General features: G+C 52.3%; 2 protein-coding genes across 2 annotated transcripts; both read right to left on the reverse strand.

Moving 5' to 3' along the window:
* Positions 1-12026: 12026 nt before the first annotated feature.
* On the reverse strand, positions 12027-21893 carry PRDM7 (PR/SET domain 7). Its single transcript, XM_060129828.1, has 10 exons — positions 21825-21893; positions 21292-21415; positions 20870-20977; positions 18993-19046; positions 17017-17169; positions 16276-16377; positions 15789-16060; positions 15308-15375; positions 14028-14180; positions 12027-12294 (listed from the first exon to the last, which is right to left on the reverse strand). Exons 1-10 carry the CDS (start codon positions 21891-21893, stop codon positions 12027-12029), a joined length of 1371 nt encoding a protein of 456 aa, XP_059985811.1.
* LOC132510052 (large ribosomal subunit protein eL39-like) lies at positions 20474-20629 on the reverse strand. Its single transcript, XM_060131760.1, has one exon. The coding sequence runs from the start codon at positions 20627-20629 to the stop codon at positions 20474-20476; it is 156 nt and encodes a 51-aa protein (XP_059987743.1).
* Positions 21894-22531: the final 638 nt, after the last annotated feature.

Consider the following 22531-nt stretch of genomic DNA (forward strand, 5'->3'; position numbering starts at 1 on the left):
AGGGCAGGGCGTCGTCACAGCTCCTTCCGGGGCCTTGCTAGGGCCCGCTCCCCGGCCTGCAGGCTTCACCTGGAACCTTCCCTGTGCCTCTGGGAGGGCAGTGGGTTGATTAAGAGTAGGCATGGGGGTCCAGCCTAATAGGCCCAGTGCCAGCCATGCCGTGCTCGCCGCGTGACCCCGAGCTGTGACCCTGCTGCCAGGAGGGGGAACAAAGTGCACGTCTACCTGCTGGGCCTCTTGTAAAAAGAGACCAGACACAGGCCTTGAGCTCCTCCCTCCTCCCCACTCCTTTCTGACCAGGTGAGTGTGATGCTGGAGTTGGAGCATTCCACCCCCCCACCCCCCCTGCCCCGCCCCCTCCCCGGCCCCGGGCGGACAGACAGAGGCCCTAAGGAAGACACACGCTGAGGAGGAAAGAAGCTGCATCCCTGGAGTTGCCGCTGGACCGCCTGGCAGGTGGGTGGGGCCTTTCGCGTCTGGATTGTGTTAAGTGCAGTGATTTTAAAGCACTCGCGTTGATTTTTCCAGGTGGGTAGCCCAAAGCGTTTCTGCTTCAGGGAGTTGAGATCATGCAGGTAAAACGTATAACTACACACAGGGTGCTCAGTACCTTGGAACTGACCGTTCTTCCCGGGGGGCCGAGACGCTGAGCAGCAACGAGGGTCACCCGTCCTCCTGTCCTAGGGAGAAGGCAGCCGGTCGGGCCGCCGTCTGGGTCTGTGCTGGCGCTGGGAGGTCCCCGCCCTACCCTGAGCCCCTGAAGAGGCCCACGTGGGACCAGCCTCTGGGGCCCCGCTGAGGCACTGCAGCTGCGCTATGACACCAAGGGTGCCCGAGCCCCTGCCCCTACTCCACGCCCCACCCCGGGAGTCCTCCCAGGCCGCTGTGGCGGGAATTTGTGGTCAGAACTCAGCGGAAGGGCCATGAGGGCAGCTGGGACCTTCCTCCACTGAGGAAATATTGAGCATCGCCAGGTACACTGAGGCGACACAGGTGACGAGGGGAAGGCCATTTCACATGGTGCTATGAGCTGAGAAGGCCACACGATGGGCGGTGCCAGAGGGTGACAGGCGCTGGAGGTCAGGGGGCCTGCCGGCAGGCTGAGGAAGGCGAAGCCAGGGGTGGGGGTCACAGGAGGGGCGCATTTGGCCCCCGGTAGCATTTCAGCTCCCCAAGGACCTGGGTTATTGTCTGTTGCGTCAAGGCTGTTCCCGTGCCTGGGATAGGACCTGGCCAGAGGTAGGTGCTGCATCGGTATCCCTTGAATGAATGGGCAGCAGGAGCGTGCAGATACGCAAGGGCAGAGACGTCAGGCTGCAGAGCGGGAGTTAAGTAGATGAAGAGGGCAGACGTGAAAGAAGAGAGCGCGGGAGAGAGAGAGGCACGGTTTCCAGGCCCTGCTTCCCAGCCCTCGTCGGGCTCTCCTCCACCCCAAGCCTGTGCACTCTGTTTCTTTACGGGAAGCTGCCTCTGTCCTTCACTCACCCATGTGTCCTGCGCTGCACGTCTCCGAAGCAGCTCCGAGTCTGTTCCCACCACAACCCCTGTGCCCGAAGCCTCCTTAGTCTTAAGCCGGGGCATCAGAGAGCTCTGGCCAGAGATGAGGCCCCTTCCCTGCCCCGGGACAGCCGCACCTTGTCTGTGTCGTGGACTCTGCTTTCTGCACCCGTGTGCCCGTTCGGGTCACTGCCTGGTCCAGGATTGGCTGCCCTCGCCCTGGGACAGGGAGCATTTGTGGGTCAGTGAGTCCCAGGGGGTTCTAACGTTCCGCCAGGCTGAGGACCCCTGGCCTGCATCATGACACTGCTGCTCAGCAGCGACACATGGGCCACCGTAGAACATAGTTCACGAGGCATCCGCTGGCCTCAGCTGGACTTCGAGGTCGGGCCGAGGATGGGAGGGTTGGTGCTGCTGGTGCCTGTGATTGCGGCTGCGACCACAAGCCTTCAGCTTGGGGGTGGCCGGCACACAGGCACGTGGTGGTCAGCGCGGGGACCACAGGTGCCGCCAGAGAGCAGATGCACCAAATGTGGGGGGCCTTCCCTCCACTAAGTGACTGGCTTCCCGGGTGCTGTCTTGTCAGGCACACCTCAGGGCTCATCTTGGCTCACCACTCAGCAGAGAAGCAGACTTTGATAAATTCATACCACCCCCTTCCAAAACTGACCCAGGAGGAGACTTCCCCTGGATTGAGATCTGATCAACATATTCCTAGTCCCAGCACCAAACTGGGGGGTCCTGGGACCCCTTCAGTTATGTGGTCACCACTTCCGGGGTCAGGATGCCAGGAATGTTTTCCGGTTTCACCAGGGGGTGTGGTCTAATTTTGTGGCAGGCAGAGCCACTTCGTTTTGCCAGTTAGAGGAGGGGGCTTGTGGGTACAGTTCTGATTTCCTCCAGGGATCCCTCAGGGCTCACTGCGCCCGGGGCTCACCGTCAGCCTGTGCGCCGGGAGGACCCCGCCTGCAGCAGCCGCCTCTTCTGACTGGTTGGCCCATGTGCCAGTTGGTCCGGGGTCTGTTCTCATGCGTCGAGTGCCTGTTCTGAGTGGCTGGTGTCTTCTTCTTTATTTAACTGATACATGTTTTTATTGACATATAGTCGATTTACAATGTTGTGCTAATTTCTGCTGCACAGCAAAGTGATTCAGTTATACACATGTATACATTCTTTTTTAAAAATAATCTTTTCCATTATGCTTTACCGTAGGGTATTGAATGTAGTTCTCTGTGCTGTACGGTAGGACCACGTTGTTTATCCATTCTGTATATAGAAGCTCACATCTGCTCACCCCAACCTCCCACTCCATCCCTCCCCCAGCCCTTCCCCCTGGCAAACACCAGTCTGTTCTCTATGTCCGTGAGTCTGTTTCTGTTTCATAGAAAGGTTCATTTGTGTCATGTATACATTCCACATATAAATGATTCCATGCAGTATTTGTGTTTCTCTGTATGACTTGCTTCACTGAGTATGATAGTGTCCAGGTCCATCCGTGTTGCCGCAGATGGCTTTATCTCATTCTTTTTTATGGCTGAGCAGTACTCCATTGTATATACGTACCACATCTTCTTTATTCCTTCATCTGTTGGTGGACATTTAGGTTGCTTCCATGTGTTGGCTATTGTGAATAGTACTGCTATGAACATAGGGGTGCATGTATCTTTTTGAATTATAGTTTTGTCTGGACATATGCCCAGGAGTGGGATTGCTGGATCATGTGGTAGTTCTATTTTAGTTTTCTGAGGAACCTCCATACTGTTCTCCGTAGGGGCTGCACCAATTTACATTCCCACCAACAGTGTAGGAGGGTTCCCTTCTCTCCACACCCTCTCCAGCATTTATTATTTGTAGAGTTTTTAAGGACGGCCATTCTGACCGGTGTGAGGTGGTACCTCGTTGCAATTTTGATATGCATTTCTCTAATAATTAGCGATGTTGAGCATCTTTTCATGTATTCTTCTTCTTCCTTTTCTTTTTAAAAAATATTTATTTATTTATTTGGCGGCACGCGGGATCCTCGTTGCCACGTGCGGGATCTTTGTTAGAGCATGCAGGATCTTACGCTGTGGTATGCAAGATCTAGTTCCCTGACCAGGGATCAAACCCGGACCCCATGCATTGGGAGCTCAGCGTCTTAACCAGTGGACCACCAGGGAAGTCCCCTGTATGTCTTCTTTGGAGCAGTGTCTGTTTAGGTCTTCTGCCCATTTTTTGATTGGGTTGTTTTGTTTTTTTGTTGCTGAGTTGTATGAGCTGTTTGTATATTTTGGAAGTTGAGCCCTTGTAGGTCTCATCGTTTGCAAATATTTTCTCCCATTGTGTAGGTTGTCTTTTCGTTTTGTTTATGGTTTCCTTCGCTGTGCAAAAGCTTGTAAGTTTGATTAGGTCCTATTTGGGTTTTTTGTCTGTATGTTTGTTTCTATTGCCCTGGGAGACTGACCTAAGAAAACATTGGTATGATTTATGTCAGAGAATGTTTTCCCTACGTTCTCTCCTAGGAGTTTTATGGCGTCATGTCTTATGTTTACGTCTTTACCGCTGGTGCCTGTTCTGATTGGGTTGTGTCTGTGCCTCACCAGCTGGGACAAATGTAGATTTGATTGCATCACTGGGTGGCCCCCTCCTGACCCCTGACCTGTCACTCCAGCCCAGCAGTGGGCACACCGATGGTTCCCCTGTGCTGGTTGATGGTGAACGTGTTGTGATGTGGCACTGAGGGGCTTGCCTGAGGGTGTAGGCAGTGGCCATGTTGTTCGTATCCTTATCGCCATCTGCAGAGGTTCCTGTGGGGACAAAGGGGAGAAGAGTTGATGGTGTCAACAGCTAACAACCAGCACGACCAAACAAATTAATATAAAATCTAAAATTAAGGACTTCCCTGGTGGTGCAGTACTTAAGAATCCACCTGCCAGTGCAGGGGACACGGGTTCGAGCCCTGGTCCGGGAAGATCCCACACGCCGCGGAGCAACTAAGCCCACGCACTACAACTACTGAGCCTGTGCTCTACGGCCCGCGAGCTACAACTACTGAGCCCACGGGCCACAACTACTGAAGCTTGTGCACCTAGAGCCCGTGCACCGCAACAAAGAGCGGCCCCCGCTCGCTGCAGCTAGAGAAAGGCTGCGCACGGCAACAAAGACCCAAGGCAGCCAAAAATAAATAAATAAATAGTAAATAAATGTATTTAAAAAGACTCTAAAATTAAATATCTTCGCTTTTTAGTCTACTCACTATGAAGATAACAAAACTGCATCAGGTGATGTAAGTGGCAGCTCAAATACTTCACCAAAGTCTTATAATTATTCCCAAATGATTTGTTTACTTTCTCAGAAATCTTCACGTCATCCTTTGATGTGACTGTTACTATAGGAACCCTGTGCACCATTAACTTCAGGGGCTGAGAAACTGTTAGGTGGCTGAGGGGAGGGCTGTCTTCTATATCCCATCTTTCCATCTGTCGCACTGCTCTCGGGTCCCTTCTGTCCTCCCTTTTCCCCTACCGTTGTCAGGGGAGTCCTGTCTGGACCCTGGCCACGCTGCGGGAGCTGGGGCTGAGCACACAAACCAGAGGGAGAGAAGTGGTGAGGCTGGGCCGACGGGTTCGGGGCAGTGTGTCCTGGTTGCTAGAACCAAGCCTCTGGTGTCTGGTCCACGGAGAGGACCCCAAATGGCTTTGCGCGTCAGGAGGGCGATCCGAGCACAGCCTGTGCTGCCTGGTGAGTGGCGTGGAGGCCCAGGAGGAAGCGTTAGTGGCTGCTGGTCGCAGGCCAGGAGGGGACAGAGCACATCCTCTCACAGCTCCCTTTGCTACGAAATGCCCAGTACCTCCCGTGAACCTCAGCGTCCATCCCCAGGTGTCGGTCGGAAACGATGGGTATATGGACACGGCAGTGCTGCCTGCGGTGCCTCGTGAGACCAACAGAAGCTTCCGGACAAGCAGCTGCTGGGGCGCCGCCAAGTCTGCGAGTAGGCTGGCGCCTGGGGAGGGAGAGCCGGAGGGAGTCCTGCTGGCCCCGGAATCAGGAGCAGTCAGTCAGGTTGCTGCTTTCAGGGGCACGAATTGGGAGCACGAAGGGAATGGGGCCAGAGCAGCCGCGGGGGAGGGTCTGTGAGCAGCAGGGACACGGCAGGGGTGCGGCCGCCAGCAGGCGACCCCGGACAACAGCAGCCCCACGATCCCCGAAGGGCCCCCGTGCTTTGTGGCCCTTGTCGACCCATCTCTGTGGGATTCTGCCCGTGGCCCCCCGAGCCCCCCAGCCCCATTGCTGTGGAGCAGGGTCTCTGCTGCTTGAAACCACAAAAACCTTTGCAGTCCTGGAGCTGTCCCCTGCTCATGTCAGGGGGAACCTTCAGGGCAGGAAGAGTTTCTTTGATATTCGTACTTTAGTTTCCCAGAGTCTTCATATTTCCCCTGATTTTGCTGCCGTGTGTCCCTGAAACCCTCTGTTGTCTCATGGGGTGGGCTTCCTCCGTCACAGACCCCTCAAAGGCCTCCCGCCGGGTGAACGTGGGCTTGTCACTCGGCTGCACAGTCTCCACGGGGCCCCTTGTCCCACCCTTGCTGTCCCCAAGCTGGGTCTAGAGAAGGCCCGTCCCAGCAAGAACCCAGTTTCTGGCTTTATCTCTCGTCCCAACGACCGGGGAGTCTTCCAGCCTCGGAAAGATCACTCAGGGTTTCCTGCTTCAGTGCTCATGGCAGAGAGCTCGCGTCCTCACAGGAAGCACTGCAGCTGCACGTGACCCGTGACCACGCTCCCAGGGACGGACCACGAGGGGTGATGGGTGAGCTCCTGCACCACTTGCCTGAAGGCACTTTGCCCCCCAGCCCCTTCCTTCTCCCCACTCGGGGGTGGAGTGTGGGCCTGGCCACGAACTCGCTTTGACTGTGGGTGAGGGCGTCCTGGAGTGAGAGCAGGGAGGGGGACCTGGGTCCCCAGTGAGGCCACCCAGCGAAGTGAGGCTTCATCTGGGCCTTAGTTGGGCTCGGAGGGTATGGCCGAGGGTCTGCTGGACGGGACACCACATGTAGAGGGCCCTCAGCCTCATATGGATGGCAGCAGTGACTGTGCTGAGAACTTCCTGTACCAGCCCAACAGCAGGGGAAGTGGAGGCTCCAGGGCTTCATGGTAACTAAGTGCAGAGCAGGGACTTGACCGAGCTGACCCGGTGGCTTGGGTCCTGCACGCTCACCACTGGAGTGACAGGACCTGCTTGTTCTCTCTGCTCAGCCCTTCTTGCCACCTTCTCCTCCACCCCACACCCTTATTTTTGCTGCAAGAGTCATGCCTCTCTCTTTATTATGTATCTTTGCAGCTAATATTTGTGGTAGAAGATGTCTACTGTGCCATCAGAAGCCGGCATCTCATGGAATCCCCAGCCTCTTCCACGACCGTAGAGCTGGTTTCTGACACCCAGCTCTGCCCACCTCCACCTCTGCAACTCTCATGTGTGGTACCTGCAATATAACAGGTGCTCAAAAAATGTTTCATGGCTTTCCCGGGTGGCGCACTGGTTGAGAGTCCGCCTGCCGATGCAGGGGACGCGGGTTCGTGCCCCGGTCCGGGAGGATCCCACATGCCGCGGAGCGGCTGGGCCCGTGAGCCATGGCCGCTGAGCCTGCGCGTCCGGAGCCTGTGCTCCGCAGCGGGAGGGGCCGCAGCAGTGAGAGACCCGCGTACTGCAAAAAAAAAAAAAAAAAAAAGTTTCATGAATAACTTCAGAACTCAGCGGTTGTCTGACATATTTAGAAAAGGAGTGGCCGCCCCTATTGCCAGCACCCCTGAAACCCCGCAGGAGACACAACCTAGTGTGGTCCCTTCTCTCGCCTGGGGGAGCGTCACACCAGCCGCCCTGTCTCCCTGCCTGTAACAAACACACCATAAGGAGGCTCGCTGGCCCCCGGGCCAGTGATGCTGTAAAAACCCGGCCTTGTCCTTGTGAGATTTGGTGTGAAGACAACACAGAAACAGAACCAGCAAAGAAGGATCCTGGTCAGGAGTAAATCCCTGTCCATAGTGACCCTGTGAGACCCAAGCGCTCCCTCTGCTAAGCCTGCTCCGACTGTTGGGAAGGGGCCCTTGTGACTCTCCGGGCAGCGGGTGGGAGGGATAACCCAGTCTCTCTTCTGCCTCCTGAGACCAAGGTGGGCATCGGGGAAACATCCACACCTCCGACGGGGGTCCAGAGCGGGCGTCCCGAAGGACAGGACCTAGCCATCCAGTGAGGCCAGGTCTTGTCCACACCGCACTGACCTGCTGGAGGGTCTTGGGTTTCCTGGCCTCCAGCACTCCCACCGCCAACCCCAGCCTGCAGCGTCTCGGGAGCCCCTCGCTGGCAGCCCCCCCGGGGGCAGAAAGCCGCACAATCACGGAGAAGGACGATAAGCACGCAGGACAGGTGAGACCAGCAGTGAGTGTCCCATGTCCCCTCTGCTCCCCGGGGAGCACCCCAGCCCCGGGCCAGCCATGGCCTTTGTCCTCTTCGGCAGTGTCTTTGCAGTTAATAGTCCCAGACACCTTCCTCTGGAGGGGAAGATGCAGTGACCGCGGGAGGGGTGAGGGCGGGGTGTGCTTTAGCCCTAAACCCGGGAAGCTGCAGAACTTCCTTGAGCCCCGAATGCACCACATGGGTAACCCTGCAGCAAGCCAGGCCAAGATCTCGACAGATTCTCTCTGGAAACACTTTTCATGTCCAACAAGAGAAGGTCTGTTAAACCCCCGTCCGACCCCGGGACGCGGGGCACGTTGTAACCATGGAAACTGAAGGGAAGGCGTTTGAGAGGCTTCTTCCTCGGTGTCTCCCCCAGTGGCCCCTGAAGGTACTGCACCCGGAGGAGAAGCGCTCGCTCTTGTCTCCTCACTTTGGGCCAGGCGGTGCCCACCCCTCACAGCCCCTGCTGCCCGCCTGCTTCTGAGTTGCATGGAAACCTACCGGTCACGAGGCCAAAGCGGGCTCGTCTTGGTGAGCAAAAACAGAGGCCGGTGACAAGGTAAGATGGGGGCTCAAAAGATTTCATAGAAGAAAAACGTGCACGTGTGTTCCTGTGTGTGTGCACATGTGTCTGTGTGTGGTGACCAGATGCTGTATTAATTGGTGTTGCCTATACAATTATGAGTGGCTTTTATTTTCTGTATTTTCTAAATTTCTTTTTTTCTAAACACCTGCATATTACGAGAAAAAGAAAAAAACAGCAAAGCTGTTGACATCAAGCACGAGAGCTTGCAAAATAAGATCTTAAAGTACATATTTCAGAATGTTACAGGAGTTTTCTCTGGCTGATAGATGAACGGCCTCCTACTTTTGAAAACGAACTTAAGGAAACCTCTTTGGTAAGTTTTCAGGGGCCTGAGCTTTGAGGACAGCGTCTGTGGGTGACACCCTCCCCACACGCAGCTCTGCCTCAGGTACTGGCTGGGCTAGTGGCCGACCAGGCAGGATCTGGCAGCCAAAGACCAGTTTACCCTCTTGTGCTCCGCGTTCACCTGCTCAGCTAGGGTCCCGGTAGAGCAGCAGGCCGGTGGGGCTGGCACAGCCATGGGGCCACTGCGGTCAGAGCGGCACATGTGATGGAGGCTGCTGGTGTCCTGTGTGGCCATCCAGGGCACCCGCAGTGTCAGGTGGAGGCCCTGCAGGCGTCCCGAGCCGAGCCCAGCGCGTGTCAGGCGGCGCACATTCCTCCGAGCCCCCCTTCAGCACGCAGCTGCCCGTGGCGGGAGGGTGTATAAGCCGCCAGCCCCCTTGCTAGAGGTGAGCCGAGACTGGGTGAGAGGCCGGAGTGCCTGTTTGCGCCTGCACTGTGGGGTCGCACACCATCGCCGCCACCACACAGGTCATCCATCTTCTGTGCAGGCCGCGGATGATGGGGGCCAGGGACTCGGGGCGTCTTGGGGGCTGGCGGCCTCACCAGGAATGGGGTTTATTGCCAGAGGGGAGGGGAGGGGAGGGGGCAGGCCTTGAACTGCTCAGCCTTGCAGGGCATTCTAGGGCCACCTCTGGTGGGAGGTGCAGGTGAGAAGCCCCTGGAAGTTTCTGGGGCCCCTCCCCCGCAGTATTTCAGTCGAAGCCCCTCTGCCGGCATCACCCCCAACTCCGTCCCTCCCGTGGCCGCTGCTGAGAGCCGCAGAAGATGGAAAGGTTATGGTGCTTCTCTTCCCATAGGGAAACAAAGCCACAGACACACAGATTCCCTTAAAAAAGCATGAAAGAAGGGAGCCAGTAATAGTGGCTGTTTGTTATTGACATCCACGTGGTTCACGTAGAGATGCTGCACAAGCCTGCACGGGGAGGGGGACTAAGGGCCGTTGTTCGCAGTCATGGGGTCTGGGCTCCCCGCTTCGGCCTTCCTGAACCCATTGTGGTGGGAACAGGACTGGGCCAAGTTAGGGCTCCCTCAGGGGCAGGGAGCTTGTTCAGAGAGGAGAGGATGGGGCCTCCTTTCTGTACCAGAACTGAGTTCTGGGTCTAAGCACAGCGTGGCCTCCTGGAGCTGTCAGTACCGTCACCTACCCAGCGGGAGAGGCTTCGTGCCACCTCGTCCTCACGTGCAGCCTGTGCACCTGCGCTGCTGGCTCCCACGGGAGCCCTGAGCTCCCGGGGCCTCGGGGCCGTAAGCTGGGAGCCCACACTGTGCGGGCCTGCTCTGCTCACAGTGTGCCCCATTCTCCACCAGACTTCTCTTAGAAAAAGTGAGTTGAAGGATAAAATATTCAACAGTTAAGAATTTCAAGGTGGTGACACCGTTGCACTGAAGCACACAGGCCCAGGTACACGGCACGTGCGTTAGAGAAGCTGCGGTGTGGGCTTCGAGGACACTGTGTGCAGGGGGGCAGGAGAGGTTCCGAGACTCACGGGTGGTCCGGTTCCTGCAGGCGCGGCTCCAGACTCCGTTCTCGGCAGGTGTGGGCGAGGGCCGCCCTTCCCAGGTGACTGTGTGTAGAGGGGCTCTGGGGCTGCCCAGGCTCAGCGGGAAGGGCAGCGGCGGGAAGGGAGGTTGCCCGCACTTAGCATCCTGACCTCTCACCTCCTCGTCAGGGCAGCTGAGTCTGCAGGTGAAGCAGCTGTGTCTGACCAGTGCCTGAGTGGCCCCTTCTTTGTCCAGCTCTAAAGACCTGGAAGACGTGGGCAGGGAGAGAATAACAAAGGGCGGGGCTTGCCCTCTCAGCCAGCCTCTGTGCCAGATTCTGCCTGTGCTTATCGATCAAACCAAAAGGCTGGCGCTCCCATCCCATTTTATAGATTAGAAAAGAGGCACAGAGAGGTTGAGCACCTTGCCATAGGTCACACAGCTGGTGAGGGCAGAGCTGAGAATTGACCCACTATGGTTGGATCTGGAGTCCACATGCTGTGCTGACCCTGAGGCGACAGCAAAGAGAGAGCGAGGGAGACCAGATACCCCAGATTGAGCCAGGCACACAGGCATGCACCCACACATGCACGAGGCCTTCACCTTTGAGGCTACAGAAGTCAGAGGAAACCAGAGAGGAATGAGGAGAGGCCAAGGGAGAATGCCCTTCCAGGGGTTCAGTTCCTACGGAGACCGGGGCAGCGAGTATGCGTTCTCTGTGGCCCTCTTGGACGCCACTGCTTTCAGTGATAAGGGGGGAATGAGGTACACAGTCTGGGCTTCAGATTTGTGTGGAGACAAAATTTATTAAAACAGGAGTCCAAAAAACCATGAAGGGGATTGGTATGAACATCTCCAGGGCAAGTAAGACACCCTCTGCTGTTTATCTACCTTCTCTCTTATCATGAAAGCAGAGGATCTACGTAACCAGTTATTTCTGTGCTCATCACACTCTTAGGGAATGTAAGGGGTCATACACTTCCTTTGAAGCTCCCTCAGAGCCGAGGTATGTGGTGGCTACATTTATCCTCCCGTGGCTAAGGTGTGGTTTATTGGTAATGACTCCCTCACCCTCCCTGCAAACAGAGGGCTTCTCCCCTGTGTGTGTCCTCTGGTGTCTGATGAGACTTGACTTACGACTGAAGTCTCGCCCACACTCCCCGCAAACATAGGGCTTCTCCCCTGTGTGTGTCCTCTGGTGTCTGATGAGATCTGACTTCTGACTGAAGTCTCGCCCACACTCCCCGCAAACATAGGGCTTCTCCCCTGTGTGTGTCCTCTGGTGTCTGATGAGATCTGACTTCTGACTGAAGTCTCGCCCACACTCCCCGCAAACATAGGGCTTCTCCCCTGTGTGTGTCCTCTGGTGTCTGATGAGACCTGACTTCTGACTGAAGTCTCGCCCACACTCCCCGCAAACATAGGGCTTCTCCCCTGTGTGTGTCCTCTGGTGCTTGGTGAGACTAGACCTATCCTTGGAGCCTTGCCCAGAGCTTCTGTACTTGACTTTTACAACTCTTGATGCTCCTGCCCCTATGAGTAATTTGCCTGTGGCCTCTGGGTTCACTTTCTGGCCTGTGCTGGGCCCTGCCTCCATCATTCTCTCATGTGCCCTAGAGCTCCCCATTTGTCCTTTGGGAGAGGAGGAAAAGGCCTTTGAAATCCTCCCCAGCCTTATCCTTTTCAGCAAAGGTTTGGACCTTTCCTTGACCTCTTGACATTCAGGTTTGTTACTCCAGCTGTGTGGATCAGAATATTGCTGCTGCCGATTTTGATCGCCTGGGCAGGGATCCTCTGGTTGGACGCGGTCTCTTGCAGATGTTCTCGGGAGGACCTGAGACGGGTGACTGCATTCCACGTGTTGGCTGAGGATTTTCTGACTGGAGAAGGCCAGAGAGCAGGAGCCACATGGATGGATCTTGGGCTTTGGGTCTGCTGAAAGAGGAAGCTTCTGGTCAGGCAGATGGTTTATCTCCGGTAAGGCCTGAACCACTAATCATCTCAGTGTTGACAGCACAAGCTCTGTCTCCCAACAAGTGTGCCTTTACAGTCTACTTTTCCATTCCATTTTTACTCACTCTGTCTTCTTCAGAAATCCAGAAAGCCCGTATCAAGGGCCTCTTCTACCTGTGGCCCTGACTAGGGACCTTCAAGTAGCATCAGAGGCAGTGTCACTCCTTATAAGAGGTGGCACTGCAGTGACCTTTGCCCACATAGGAGTATCTGAAAAGTCCTATCACTTTGTGACAGAGGGGCCACAGGTATTCTGTCCTGTTGGGAGAGAACACTCTTGATGATAGGTGGAATCGCCCCGAGTGACTTCCTACGAGGGGAAGGAATTTATTAAGTTAGGGGCACTCATCCTGGAGATCTCCAGATGTGGAAGGCAGGGTAGGGTAGTGGTTAGGGCACCTGTGAGGAAAGCTGGATTTGAGGCTCCTCATTCACAGAGACATATTAGTTGAGCAGCCATTGTGTCTGAATCTCTGTGAGGAAGTGGGATTCAAATTGGACAAGACCGAGTGGTCCAGGTCCCACTGACTAACGGACTCTGGCTCCTGATGCCCCAATTAGGTCATGAATTGCTTCTCTCTCAGTTTTCCATAAAGTGGAAAATGAAAGTACGTCCTTCCTCAGAAAGCCAACGAGTATTCACACCTCATTGATTTCAGTCAGGCTTAGTCCGTTTAAAATGCAGTAGGAAGTCCTGTTTAAAAATACACCCCAGCTCCTGCCCTTCTTCAGCCAGTCCGCTCTCCCCTCTCACCTGGTGATGAACTGACCTCTGAGCGGATTCCCCACTGCTATCTCTTTCCAAAAAATGAGCCAAAGCATCATCTTAGAGCAGAGAACATGCCCCCTGCAGCTGAAAACCGCACGGTTGTTTCACGTCACCCAGGGGGACCCCCATGTCTGTGCGTGGAGCACAGGCCCTGAGGCCTCCGTGTTCTGTCCAGCCTGCTTCCTCTCCCTCTGTGCTTCCTTCTTTGACCACCTGCATGGCCTCTCTTTCCTGCCCTGGTGCTGCGGCACTGGCCGTTCCCCTGCCTGGAACACTTTGCCCACAAATGCTGTCTCTGGAGAGCGCCACACCCCACCCCTCCGCTCACAGTGATCCAAGGCATTTTCTGGGCTACTTTTCTTCAAAGCACTAATTGCTGTCTGGTATGAGGCACGTGCTGCTCTAGGGCAGTGATTCTGACCGTCCTGTTCAATCTCTATTTCCAGTTCGTGGAGCCCTGTCTGGCACAGTGTATGAACTCATGTGACAACGAACCGAAACGGTGACTGAATGCAAATCAACGTGTACACATATCATCTAGAAATATGGAGGAGATGAAGAAGAAATGGCTGAAGGTGAGAGAGCTGGTAGGTGCTCGAAAACTTGTTTTTGTCCTCTAAGCCTTTCAGCCCTATATGATGTTATATATTTTTTGCATGAGGGATTAAAAAAACTAGAAGAAAAAAATTTTAATATAAAAAGTTTCCCTAAGAGTCAAAGGCTTATGGATCAATTTCTGAAGCATCTTAATTGAAACTTTGCTGACTCCAGACTGGAGTTTACCCTGATGGAAAGCCGGACCATGAAAGCTCCCCAGGAGTGCTTCTTGCTTTGCGTTGGAAGAGCGGTGGCACCCACCTCTGCCCGCCGCCACGAGCTGGCTCTTCCACCCACTGCCCCACGGGATGCCGAGCTCCTGGCTGTACTCGTCCCCGTACCAGACCAGCAGTTCACAGCCCGGCCTGACCACCCGGCAGGTTCGGTAGAAGATCTGCCTGTGATACTGGAAGGCCACCAGGTTCTGCTCTTCCTCATCCCGGGCACAGTTCACATACCTGGGGTTGGGGCAGAGAAAGGGACAGAAAGCGCAGGCGATGGGTTCCCTCCACCCGTCAGACCCGAGCCAGCTCCTTGCCATCGCGGCCTGGTGCTGCCCCAGCTGCCGCTGCTGCTGCGCGGGAACCTGCTGCTCACGCCTTCGAGCTTTTCCTGTGAATCCCTATCTCCAGATGCTGTTGCCCATCCAGGCCAGATTGCTTTTCTCTCCTTACCTACTTATCTGTTTTCCAAAGCCCAATTCCAGACCTGTCTCCACGTGGATTGGCCGTAAAACTGGTGACCTCTAAACTCTCAATGAAGTTCTGTTTTTTATTCCACAGAACGTGGTGCTTCTAGTTTGGCACACATCCCTCAGCACTCAGCCCCAGCCTATGTTCTCTCGAGAGGTCTGTCTCCAGTCTCCCCACGTGCATCCAGGGCCCCCGATTCACTTGCCTCCCCCAGGTTCCTGTAGAAACTTGGAGAGCTCTCTGACTTAGCTCGAAACACAGAACAATAGTAGTTTATTCATTTTCTGCCTCCCCTGATGAAAGGAGGGGACCTTAGAGAAAGGGGCTGCTCACAACCATCCTGCAGTCCGTTTGTCTCCTGGCTTCAGAACCCAGTTCTCACTGGAAGCAAGGCTGGGAAGGTGGCTGCCCTCACAGACTAAAGGTACCTCCCGTTAGGTTATGGTGGTGCTGTGCACTTCTTGAAAAATAGGAAAATTATGATTAAATGTTCCTAAAATCAATTTTTTAATGTCTGTCTGTAGTGTGTCCTCCGTAAGGACATGGGTGATGTGATCTGTTTAAGTAATGGACTCCGTTTTCTAAACTGGAGCATAATAGTGAGTGCTTGATAAGTGTTAATTAGGTAAATAAGTGTCCCTGGTGAATCTAGGCTCCTCAAGTTGTTTTCAGGTACCCCAGTTTTCTTGAGCACAGAGACGTATTTTGAGGACACATACTATATTTTTATTTCCTTTTTTCTGACGTCTCTTGAAATGAAAGAGCATTGTGTGGAGAAAAAAGAGGGACAGAAGATGCAAAAACCATTGAGGGGGGCAGTCTGAGAAGGAAAGGGACATGGGCTTGAGAGAGATGAGTGTCCTCTCTGGAACCTGGAAACCTACTGGACTTACCTCATCCAGTTGGCCCAGGACGTGTCCTTTCCATCCACATACTCATAGCAGTTTCTCCCTTTGGTGATCTGAGTGTCAGAAAAGGAAGTTAAAGGCTTTTTTTTTTTTTTTTTGGTTGGAGGTGATAGAAGAATTATTTCACTCTGCTGTCATCAATGCTCTTCAGCCTGCATGGATGCAACTGCCAATCGTGACCACGCAATGAGCTCCTTAATCACCATCCTCACGTCTGAGTCTATTTGTCCGCTCAGGCCAAGGGCCCCGCACGGGAGGAGCCGCTTCCTTGTGCCTGTACCACCGTGCTCCCACCTGGCCTGATCTTTAAGTAGAAGTTCCGTGTTCATGCAAAGTGCACTCAGTACACAGAGCTAACCGTGTTGTCCCCATCCACGTCCTAGCATGTTGAAGGTGAGGCCCCCCCACCCATCCACAGAAGGGATGTGGAGGGCAGAGGACAGGGGAAGAGGTGGGTGTTTCTCACCAGCCAGGAGTATCCACTGTTGGCGGCCTCTTCATCTTCTGTGATCTGGCCCTCATAGGGGCCAAAGTGCAGACCCAACGGCAGATCGGATGCCTCGTTCCATACTCCAAGCCCAGCCTCAGGGATGCCTGATGGTCTGATACTTAATCCAGGGGGCAGAGTGAGGGCTGAGCGGTTGGGATGCCCCTTCTCCACTGCACTGTCCTTTACAAATGTAGGGGCCCCGTGAGCAGCACAGCTGTCAATGAAGAAGTTCTGACACTTCTCACAATCTGGAGGCGAGAGCGACAGGGATTAGGGAAGATACAGTGCGTGTTCCTGGTTGTAAAGACCTTCAGAAAGAACCGGGGCGCTCATGTCATTTGGCCTCAATCCTGTACCCCAAGTCACTAGACAAAGGGGATGATTTGGGGACCAAATGCTAAGGTGAGATTATTGTAGCAAGACATAACAGCCTTCTCTGTAATGGGCCAGTGGGGTCACTCACAGAGGTAGTCGTCATCCTGGGGCTCGCTGACCTCTTGGTACACGTGGCCCTTTCTTTCTCGTAGGCTATACATCTTCACTTCAACCTGCTTTGCTCTGCGTTCTAAGTTGGAGAAGAGTAGGTAAGCAAGGTTGGTGGGGTCTAGAGTGTTGGTCCCTGTTTTATCAGAAAATGTAAAATCCCCTCCCATCAAATCATCGCCTGTCCTTCTGTATACTTTGTTTTTCCCCCGTTTAGCTACTGGTTCAGACAGACCGAGGCTCCACACTGACTACAGACGCCCAGTTCAATGTTAGCTTCCTGTTCTTCCCATTATTACGTTTAACTTCCCAACCTTTCTACTTAGAAAATGGTTCATTGACACATTTACTCATTCAGAAAATATTGGTTAAGGCACATTACGTGTTAGGCATTGAGCAGAGGCCTTAACTAAGAAACCATGGTCACTATTATCACAGATGGAGTTTTGAACAACGTGTGTGTGTCCGTACTTTTATATTTAATTTGATGTTTTCAAACACTATACGAGTTATGTATCCTTATGTTTACTTTAGAGATTAGCAATCAGGACCGCAGAAGACATGTAAGATTTTCCCAAGGCCCCAGTGCTAACTTCAGGTCTCAGATCAGTCCAGCCGAAACCCACGCCTACCCCAAGTCCACCCCACACACCTAGGCCATACTAATCAGCGTTTCTAGAAGAATTAGAGGGACTAAAGCCCCCAGGTTATTTTCTCTCACCCAGCTTTTGTCTAGTGCGCCATGCAGAGGTGCTTGCTGCTCCGGGAGGGGGCGCTGGGCTCTGGGCCTGCGCAGGGCCACTTGCCTTCTGCAGTTGCGCTGCTCCTGGCAATTTCTTCAAACTAGATTCATTACTTAATGGCACCGGGGGCACTGCCTTCAACGGGAGAGTCACATAGTGAAAGACAACATGCATTTCTTTAGTTCTTTAGGGCTTATGAAGTGTTTTCACATGCATGACTTTAGTTAATACTCCAACAACCCTTGGAAATACCCGGGGCGGGTGGAGTCTGAACACTAGAGCGTAAATAAAGGGCCTAAGTGGGTAGTGAATCAAGACTAGAACCCATATCTTAAGGTTCCTTCCCTTCAACTTTCTCTCAAATTTCTCCGTAAAAGTGAGAGCGAGTCAGGGAGAATAATTGGGAAGAATCAACAAAGTCTGGGAAAGAAGCGGGGGGTAAGGGCTTATAGAAAAAAAGAGGGGGTCTTCTATTAATTAGTGGACCTCTGATGGACGAGGAAATGTGGAAAAGTACAGAGGGGACAAAACACTTCTGGAAAATGAGGTGACAGAGCAGTGAGATTGGGAAGAGAACAAAGAAATGGTATGGCAGAAACTTATCTAGACAATAAAGAAAATGATGCTGAACGTTGCAGGTTGCCATATCCTAGAGAGAATGTTTGGAATCAGAGTAGCTGGTTCCCATCGATTCTGCTTGAATAAGGCTGTACGACTAGCTAGTTCTCCTCAGTTTCCTGAACCATAAATTGGTATACATGCTAATTCTTAACGTTACAGTGGACATGAAATTTAATAACGTTCACCAAATTGTTTTGTGAGCTACTGATATGTAGTACAGTGTGAACGTGAGAGTCCAGCCCTGCTATCAATTCACCCCCTCAACTGTCTCCCTATTTGAAATCTAGCTCACAGATACTATCTTCAGCACTCCTTGACCCTCTTACATCTAGGTGAATGTTTAAATGTGGAGTCACTCATTCAGCAAACCTCCAGGGGGCCCTCAGGGGCCTTGAGCTGGGCCTGGGACTTCTGAGAAGAAACGGGTATGGAGTAGGCTCTCAAAGCTTGCAACGCAGGGGCAGGCTAAGCAAATGATTCCAAACATGACAGTTGCCTAATTAGAGCCCAGAGGAAGGAGCTGTTACTTTCTCCTGCAAGAATGAGCATTTGAAATCAGTTCCAGAGGGATGAGTTTCTGTTGAAACGCGGGTAACCTATATGAAGTCCTAAAGTTATTTTCTTACTTGTCGTTTTCAGTGATCAAACTTGAAGCTAGTCAGGGCTGGGAGATACTTCCTCTTATTAGAGTAGCAGGCTCTGAGGTTGGGGGTCCACCTCCTTCTTCGTATCGGACAATCCACTCTACAAATTGCCTACAGATCTGTAAGCTTCCCTTAGTCAGATGGTCTTAGCATGTCACTCACTTTGGCGTAGCAGAAAAGAACTGAGGTTGAAATCACCCGTCAGATGAATGATATAAAGATGTATGTATGAATAAGACAGTGTAAACTTTATAAAACTATGGAAGTTCTACTCAGCTTGTAAGTGTTTTAGAGAAGGAGCTTTGGATGAGATTGCACTGCCAGTGATACTGTGATCTCAGGCATATACTCAAACATTTCTTTACCTCAGTTTCTTGATCTATTCAATATAAATGGGGATAGTTACACTACCTATAGGTACTACAGGATTGTTTTAAGGTTTAAAGTGAGTTTATTCATGTAAAATGCTTAAAATAGAGTCTGAAATATTATGAAAATAACGTGAAAATAGAACAACCTACTACTGTTGCTATTCTTATCAACTATAAAAATGATGATGATATCAGACATTGTGCTAAAGAATCATGAAAGGAAGCAGCAGTTTCTAGGATACTCTGTGTATTCTCCTATTCTTACCTGTGATTGGATCCATGAGGAAGGTTTTCTTGTCAACAGGATTTGGGAAATACTTACCTTCTGGTGTTTACTGTGCTCCACTCTGAAGGCCACCCAAGAAGGTTTAACTAAAAGATGATGAGAAATCAGTGTTTTGGTTGGTAAATGTTTCCAAACTCTGGGCATCTGAATTAAGGACACAGAATTCTGAACCAGAGAGTGACAAGTGCAAGGATTACCAAAGGGGGAATGGAAAATGATTTCTGTATCATCAATGCCTATGCTTCCACTGGGAGCATCACAATTTTCTTAAAATTAAAAAAAAATAGACATAAACCTCATCTGTGCTTCATCCTATGTTCATAAAGTATCTAATAAATTTACTTCATGACAAAAATACTCAACAAAGTAGGAATAGAAGGAAGTTACCTCAATATAATAAAGGTCATATATGAAGAGTCCACCTCTAACATCATACTGATTGGTGGAAAAAGTGATCTCTTCTAAGATCAAGAAAAAAAGGAAAGGATGCCCACTCTCACCACTTCTATTCAACATAGTACTAGAAGTCCTAGCCAGGGAATTAGATAAGAAAAGGAATCAAAAGGCTTGCAATTTGGAAAGAAAGAAGTAAAATTAGGTTTGTTCACAGACGACATGATTTTATGTGTAGAAAATCTCTAATATTCCACAGAAAACACTGTTAGAACTAAAAAAAGAATTTAGCAAAGTTGCAGGATACAAAATCAACACTCAAAAATCTTCCTATGTACTCGGGACTTCCCTGGTGGCGCAGTGGTTAAGAATCCACCTGCCAATGCAAGGGACACGGGTTCGAGCCCTGGTCCGGGAAGGTCCCACATGCCGCGGAGCAACTAAGCTCGTGTGCCACAACTACTGAGCCCGCATGCTGAAACTACCAAAGCCCACGCGCCTAGAGCCCGTGTTCCACAACAAGAGAAGCCACTGCAACGAGGAGCCCACGCACTGCAAAGAAGAGAGCCCCCTCTCGCCGCAATTAGAGAAACCCCGCACGCAGCAACGAAGACCCAACGCAGCCAAAAAAAAAAAAAGAGAGAAAACTATTGAGAATTATACTGGAAAACCTATACATCCACCTCCATGCAGTCTTATGTCACCATTCTGCCACAACCACTGCGGGTCTTTTAATTTCTATTTCAAAATTCAAAAACAAAATAAAAACAAACAAAAAACTAACCAAGACAGAATGAAGCCACCTGCCAGCACTTACTCCTTTGGTGATGAATTTGGTACTTCTTATTCACATTCAAATTTTTATACATTTACGGCCTTTTAATGTACCTATAAACAATATATATATATATATATATATATTTTCCAACAAAAGGTCTCATATTTATTACTGAGCCAAAGCACTAATGCAGAAACACTGACACAAGGAGAAAAATCATTTTTTCCCAATAAAACAAATGGATGCATTTGTCCAGATAGTAGTGATGCTTTCAGGGTGATACGGTAAGATGCAAGTGACCTTCCACAGCATAAATACGTGTGCCACCTCATGGGTGGCTCCCTATAGACCCAGCTTGGTTCTTCTCCAGTGTCTTCTCTTGGAGCTGTACCTGGTTTTATTACCAGTTTTCATTTGAGTCCACTGGGGAATGGGATGATTCTCCTTTGGTTTCTGGCCCAGGAATCGCTTGATCGTGAAAGTCTCGTGAGAAGACATGGTGAGGAGCAGAGTCAACCGCACGTCGGATGGCAGAGAAGGGGAGGCTAATTATTTTACATATTTAAAAACTTTATATGGATAATCTCTTATTGTATAATATTCTGTTTTGCATCTTGCTTGTTGGGTGAAAAATTATGGGGTTTTTTTTGGTTGTTGTTGCTAATGCCTGAGACGCAGCTGAGACCCAAACCCAGGTTGTTTTCAGGAAGACACCTCTAAATCTTCCTGGCCCCTCACCTTGCTGCCTTGGAGTCCATTCTTCATCAGAATCCTCAGGGTCACCCACCTGGGCTTTGATGGCCTGCCTGCGGTGACACATGAAAGCTGGCCGAGGGGCTCTGAGACCTGGAAAGGAGCAAAATCTTGGTTCCAAAGGGAAGAGCTAGAAGGAGGAACAAAGCCCAGAGGTGATGGAAAGTGCCACAGAGTCAGTGTGACTTGGTAGGATGGGCTGGGAGAGTCTGGAAGGGGTGAGCTCTGCGCTGCCAGGGCCAGGCCCACACTGAATACAGAAGAACACACATTTCCTGCAGGTTGGTCTCCACACGGAAGGCAACTGTGAGCAGATGAAGCCATCTCAGAGAGAGCCAAGCTAACGCTGAGACCGAAGACGTGGTTCACGCTTCCCAGGCTCCCAGGCACCCAGCATTTCCTGTTACCTAGAGTAACCAGTGCTTCATAGTTCTTTTTCACATTCCTATATCGGATTTTTTCCCATTCTCCCATCTCTGTCCATTCTTCCTTGGAGAAGTATATGGAAATGTCTTTGAAAGCATCTTTGGCCTAGAGAGAATAACCGATTTCATCAGTGACTTACTAATCTAAGTCAGAACTTAGAGCTGGGCCCTCTCCTCCACCCTGTGCAGGGTGTAGCCTGAGGCCGCTGGGTGGTCTCTGTGAGACAAGGATGAAGGTTTTCCTTCCTGACCGTGTCCTGCTTAACTGAGCAAACACTGAGCATTTTCCTAACTCTCCCTGGACACACAGCAGTTGACGATGCTATAGTGTCCTGTCCCCCGCACCCCGCCCCGCCCCACCACCTTAGACAGGACCGGGCACCCCCATCCTGTGTACCTTCACAGAGAAGGTCACCCAGCAGTGCAGGCCAGGAGTCTGAGCCCTCCAGGGACCAGCTCCTCGTCCCTCCTGTAGAGCCGGCTTCGAGCCAGGCTCTGCCTCCTCCACCGCTCACCGTGGGCTTCCACGCTGTTCTCCCAGCATCTCCCTCAGTGCTGTCCTCCGGCCACCTGTCGGTGCTCATGGGCCTGGGACCGCCTCAAGGCCAAGGTGCCTGTGGAAGGAGAAGGTGCTGAGGTAGCCCAGGCCCCTGCCCAGAGCTAGGTCTGTGTTCCTCGGCTGGGGTGTCCCGAGCAGGAAGGTGTGAGGACCCCGGCAAGGATTAGAGGATGTGGAGGGTACTGATGGGGTGGACGGATCCTCGCCAGCCACGACAGTCCAGCCTAAGGTGAACTAGATTCGGTTTCTTTGGCCCCCCTGCAACTCGGGCCCTCTGAGGAAAGGCACTGGGAGGGCTGTGTCTGTGGGTGCCTGAGGGAGTCCTGAGGAGACCTGGAAGCCCCGGACTGCTGGGCTGGGGTCAGGTTGACAACCAGGGCTCTCTTCCAGCGAGGGACAGGGACTATTTCTCCAAGAAGGGCTTTGGGGATCTCCACCTGGGGACTCCGGAAAAATCTGGGCAAAACGTGCGTTCTATGTCTAAGGGACAGATCGCTCAGCCTGAGGAGATTTGGGTCGCTCCGGCTAAGGGAATTGGGGTTCCTCAGACCCGAGGGGATTCAGGGTCCCTTAGGCTGATGGTATCTGGCGTCTTTTGGCTGAAGGGATGTAGAAGGCGCAGGTTGAGAGAACTTGGGACCTTTGAGCCTGAGGAAATCGGGG

Source organism: Lagenorhynchus albirostris, chromosome 19 (assembly GCF_949774975.1).
Source record: "Lagenorhynchus albirostris chromosome 19, mLagAlb1.1, whole genome shotgun sequence".
Classification (NCBI taxonomy): domain Eukaryota; kingdom Metazoa; phylum Chordata; class Mammalia; order Artiodactyla; family Delphinidae; genus Lagenorhynchus; species Lagenorhynchus albirostris.

Excerpts from the sequence above, each read along its gene's own strand:
- LOC132510052 (XM_060131760.1), bottom strand. The coding sequence starts at position 20,629 with ATGTCTTCTCACGAGACTTTCACGATCAAGCGATTCCTGGGCCAGAAA.
- PRDM7 (XM_060129828.1), bottom strand. The coding sequence starts at position 21,893 with ATGAGCACCGACAGGTGGCCGGAGGACAGCACTGAGGGAGATGCTGGG. Across the intron at positions 16,378-17,016 it reads GCGCACTAGACAAAAGCTGG|AACGCAGAGCAAAGCAGGTT; the intron begins GTGAGAGAAAAT and ends TCTCCAACTTAG. Across the intron at positions 14,181-15,307 it reads TCCTGGGCCAACTGGATGAG|GTATGTGAACTGTGCCCGGG; the intron begins GTAAGTCCAGTA and ends CCCCAACCCCAG.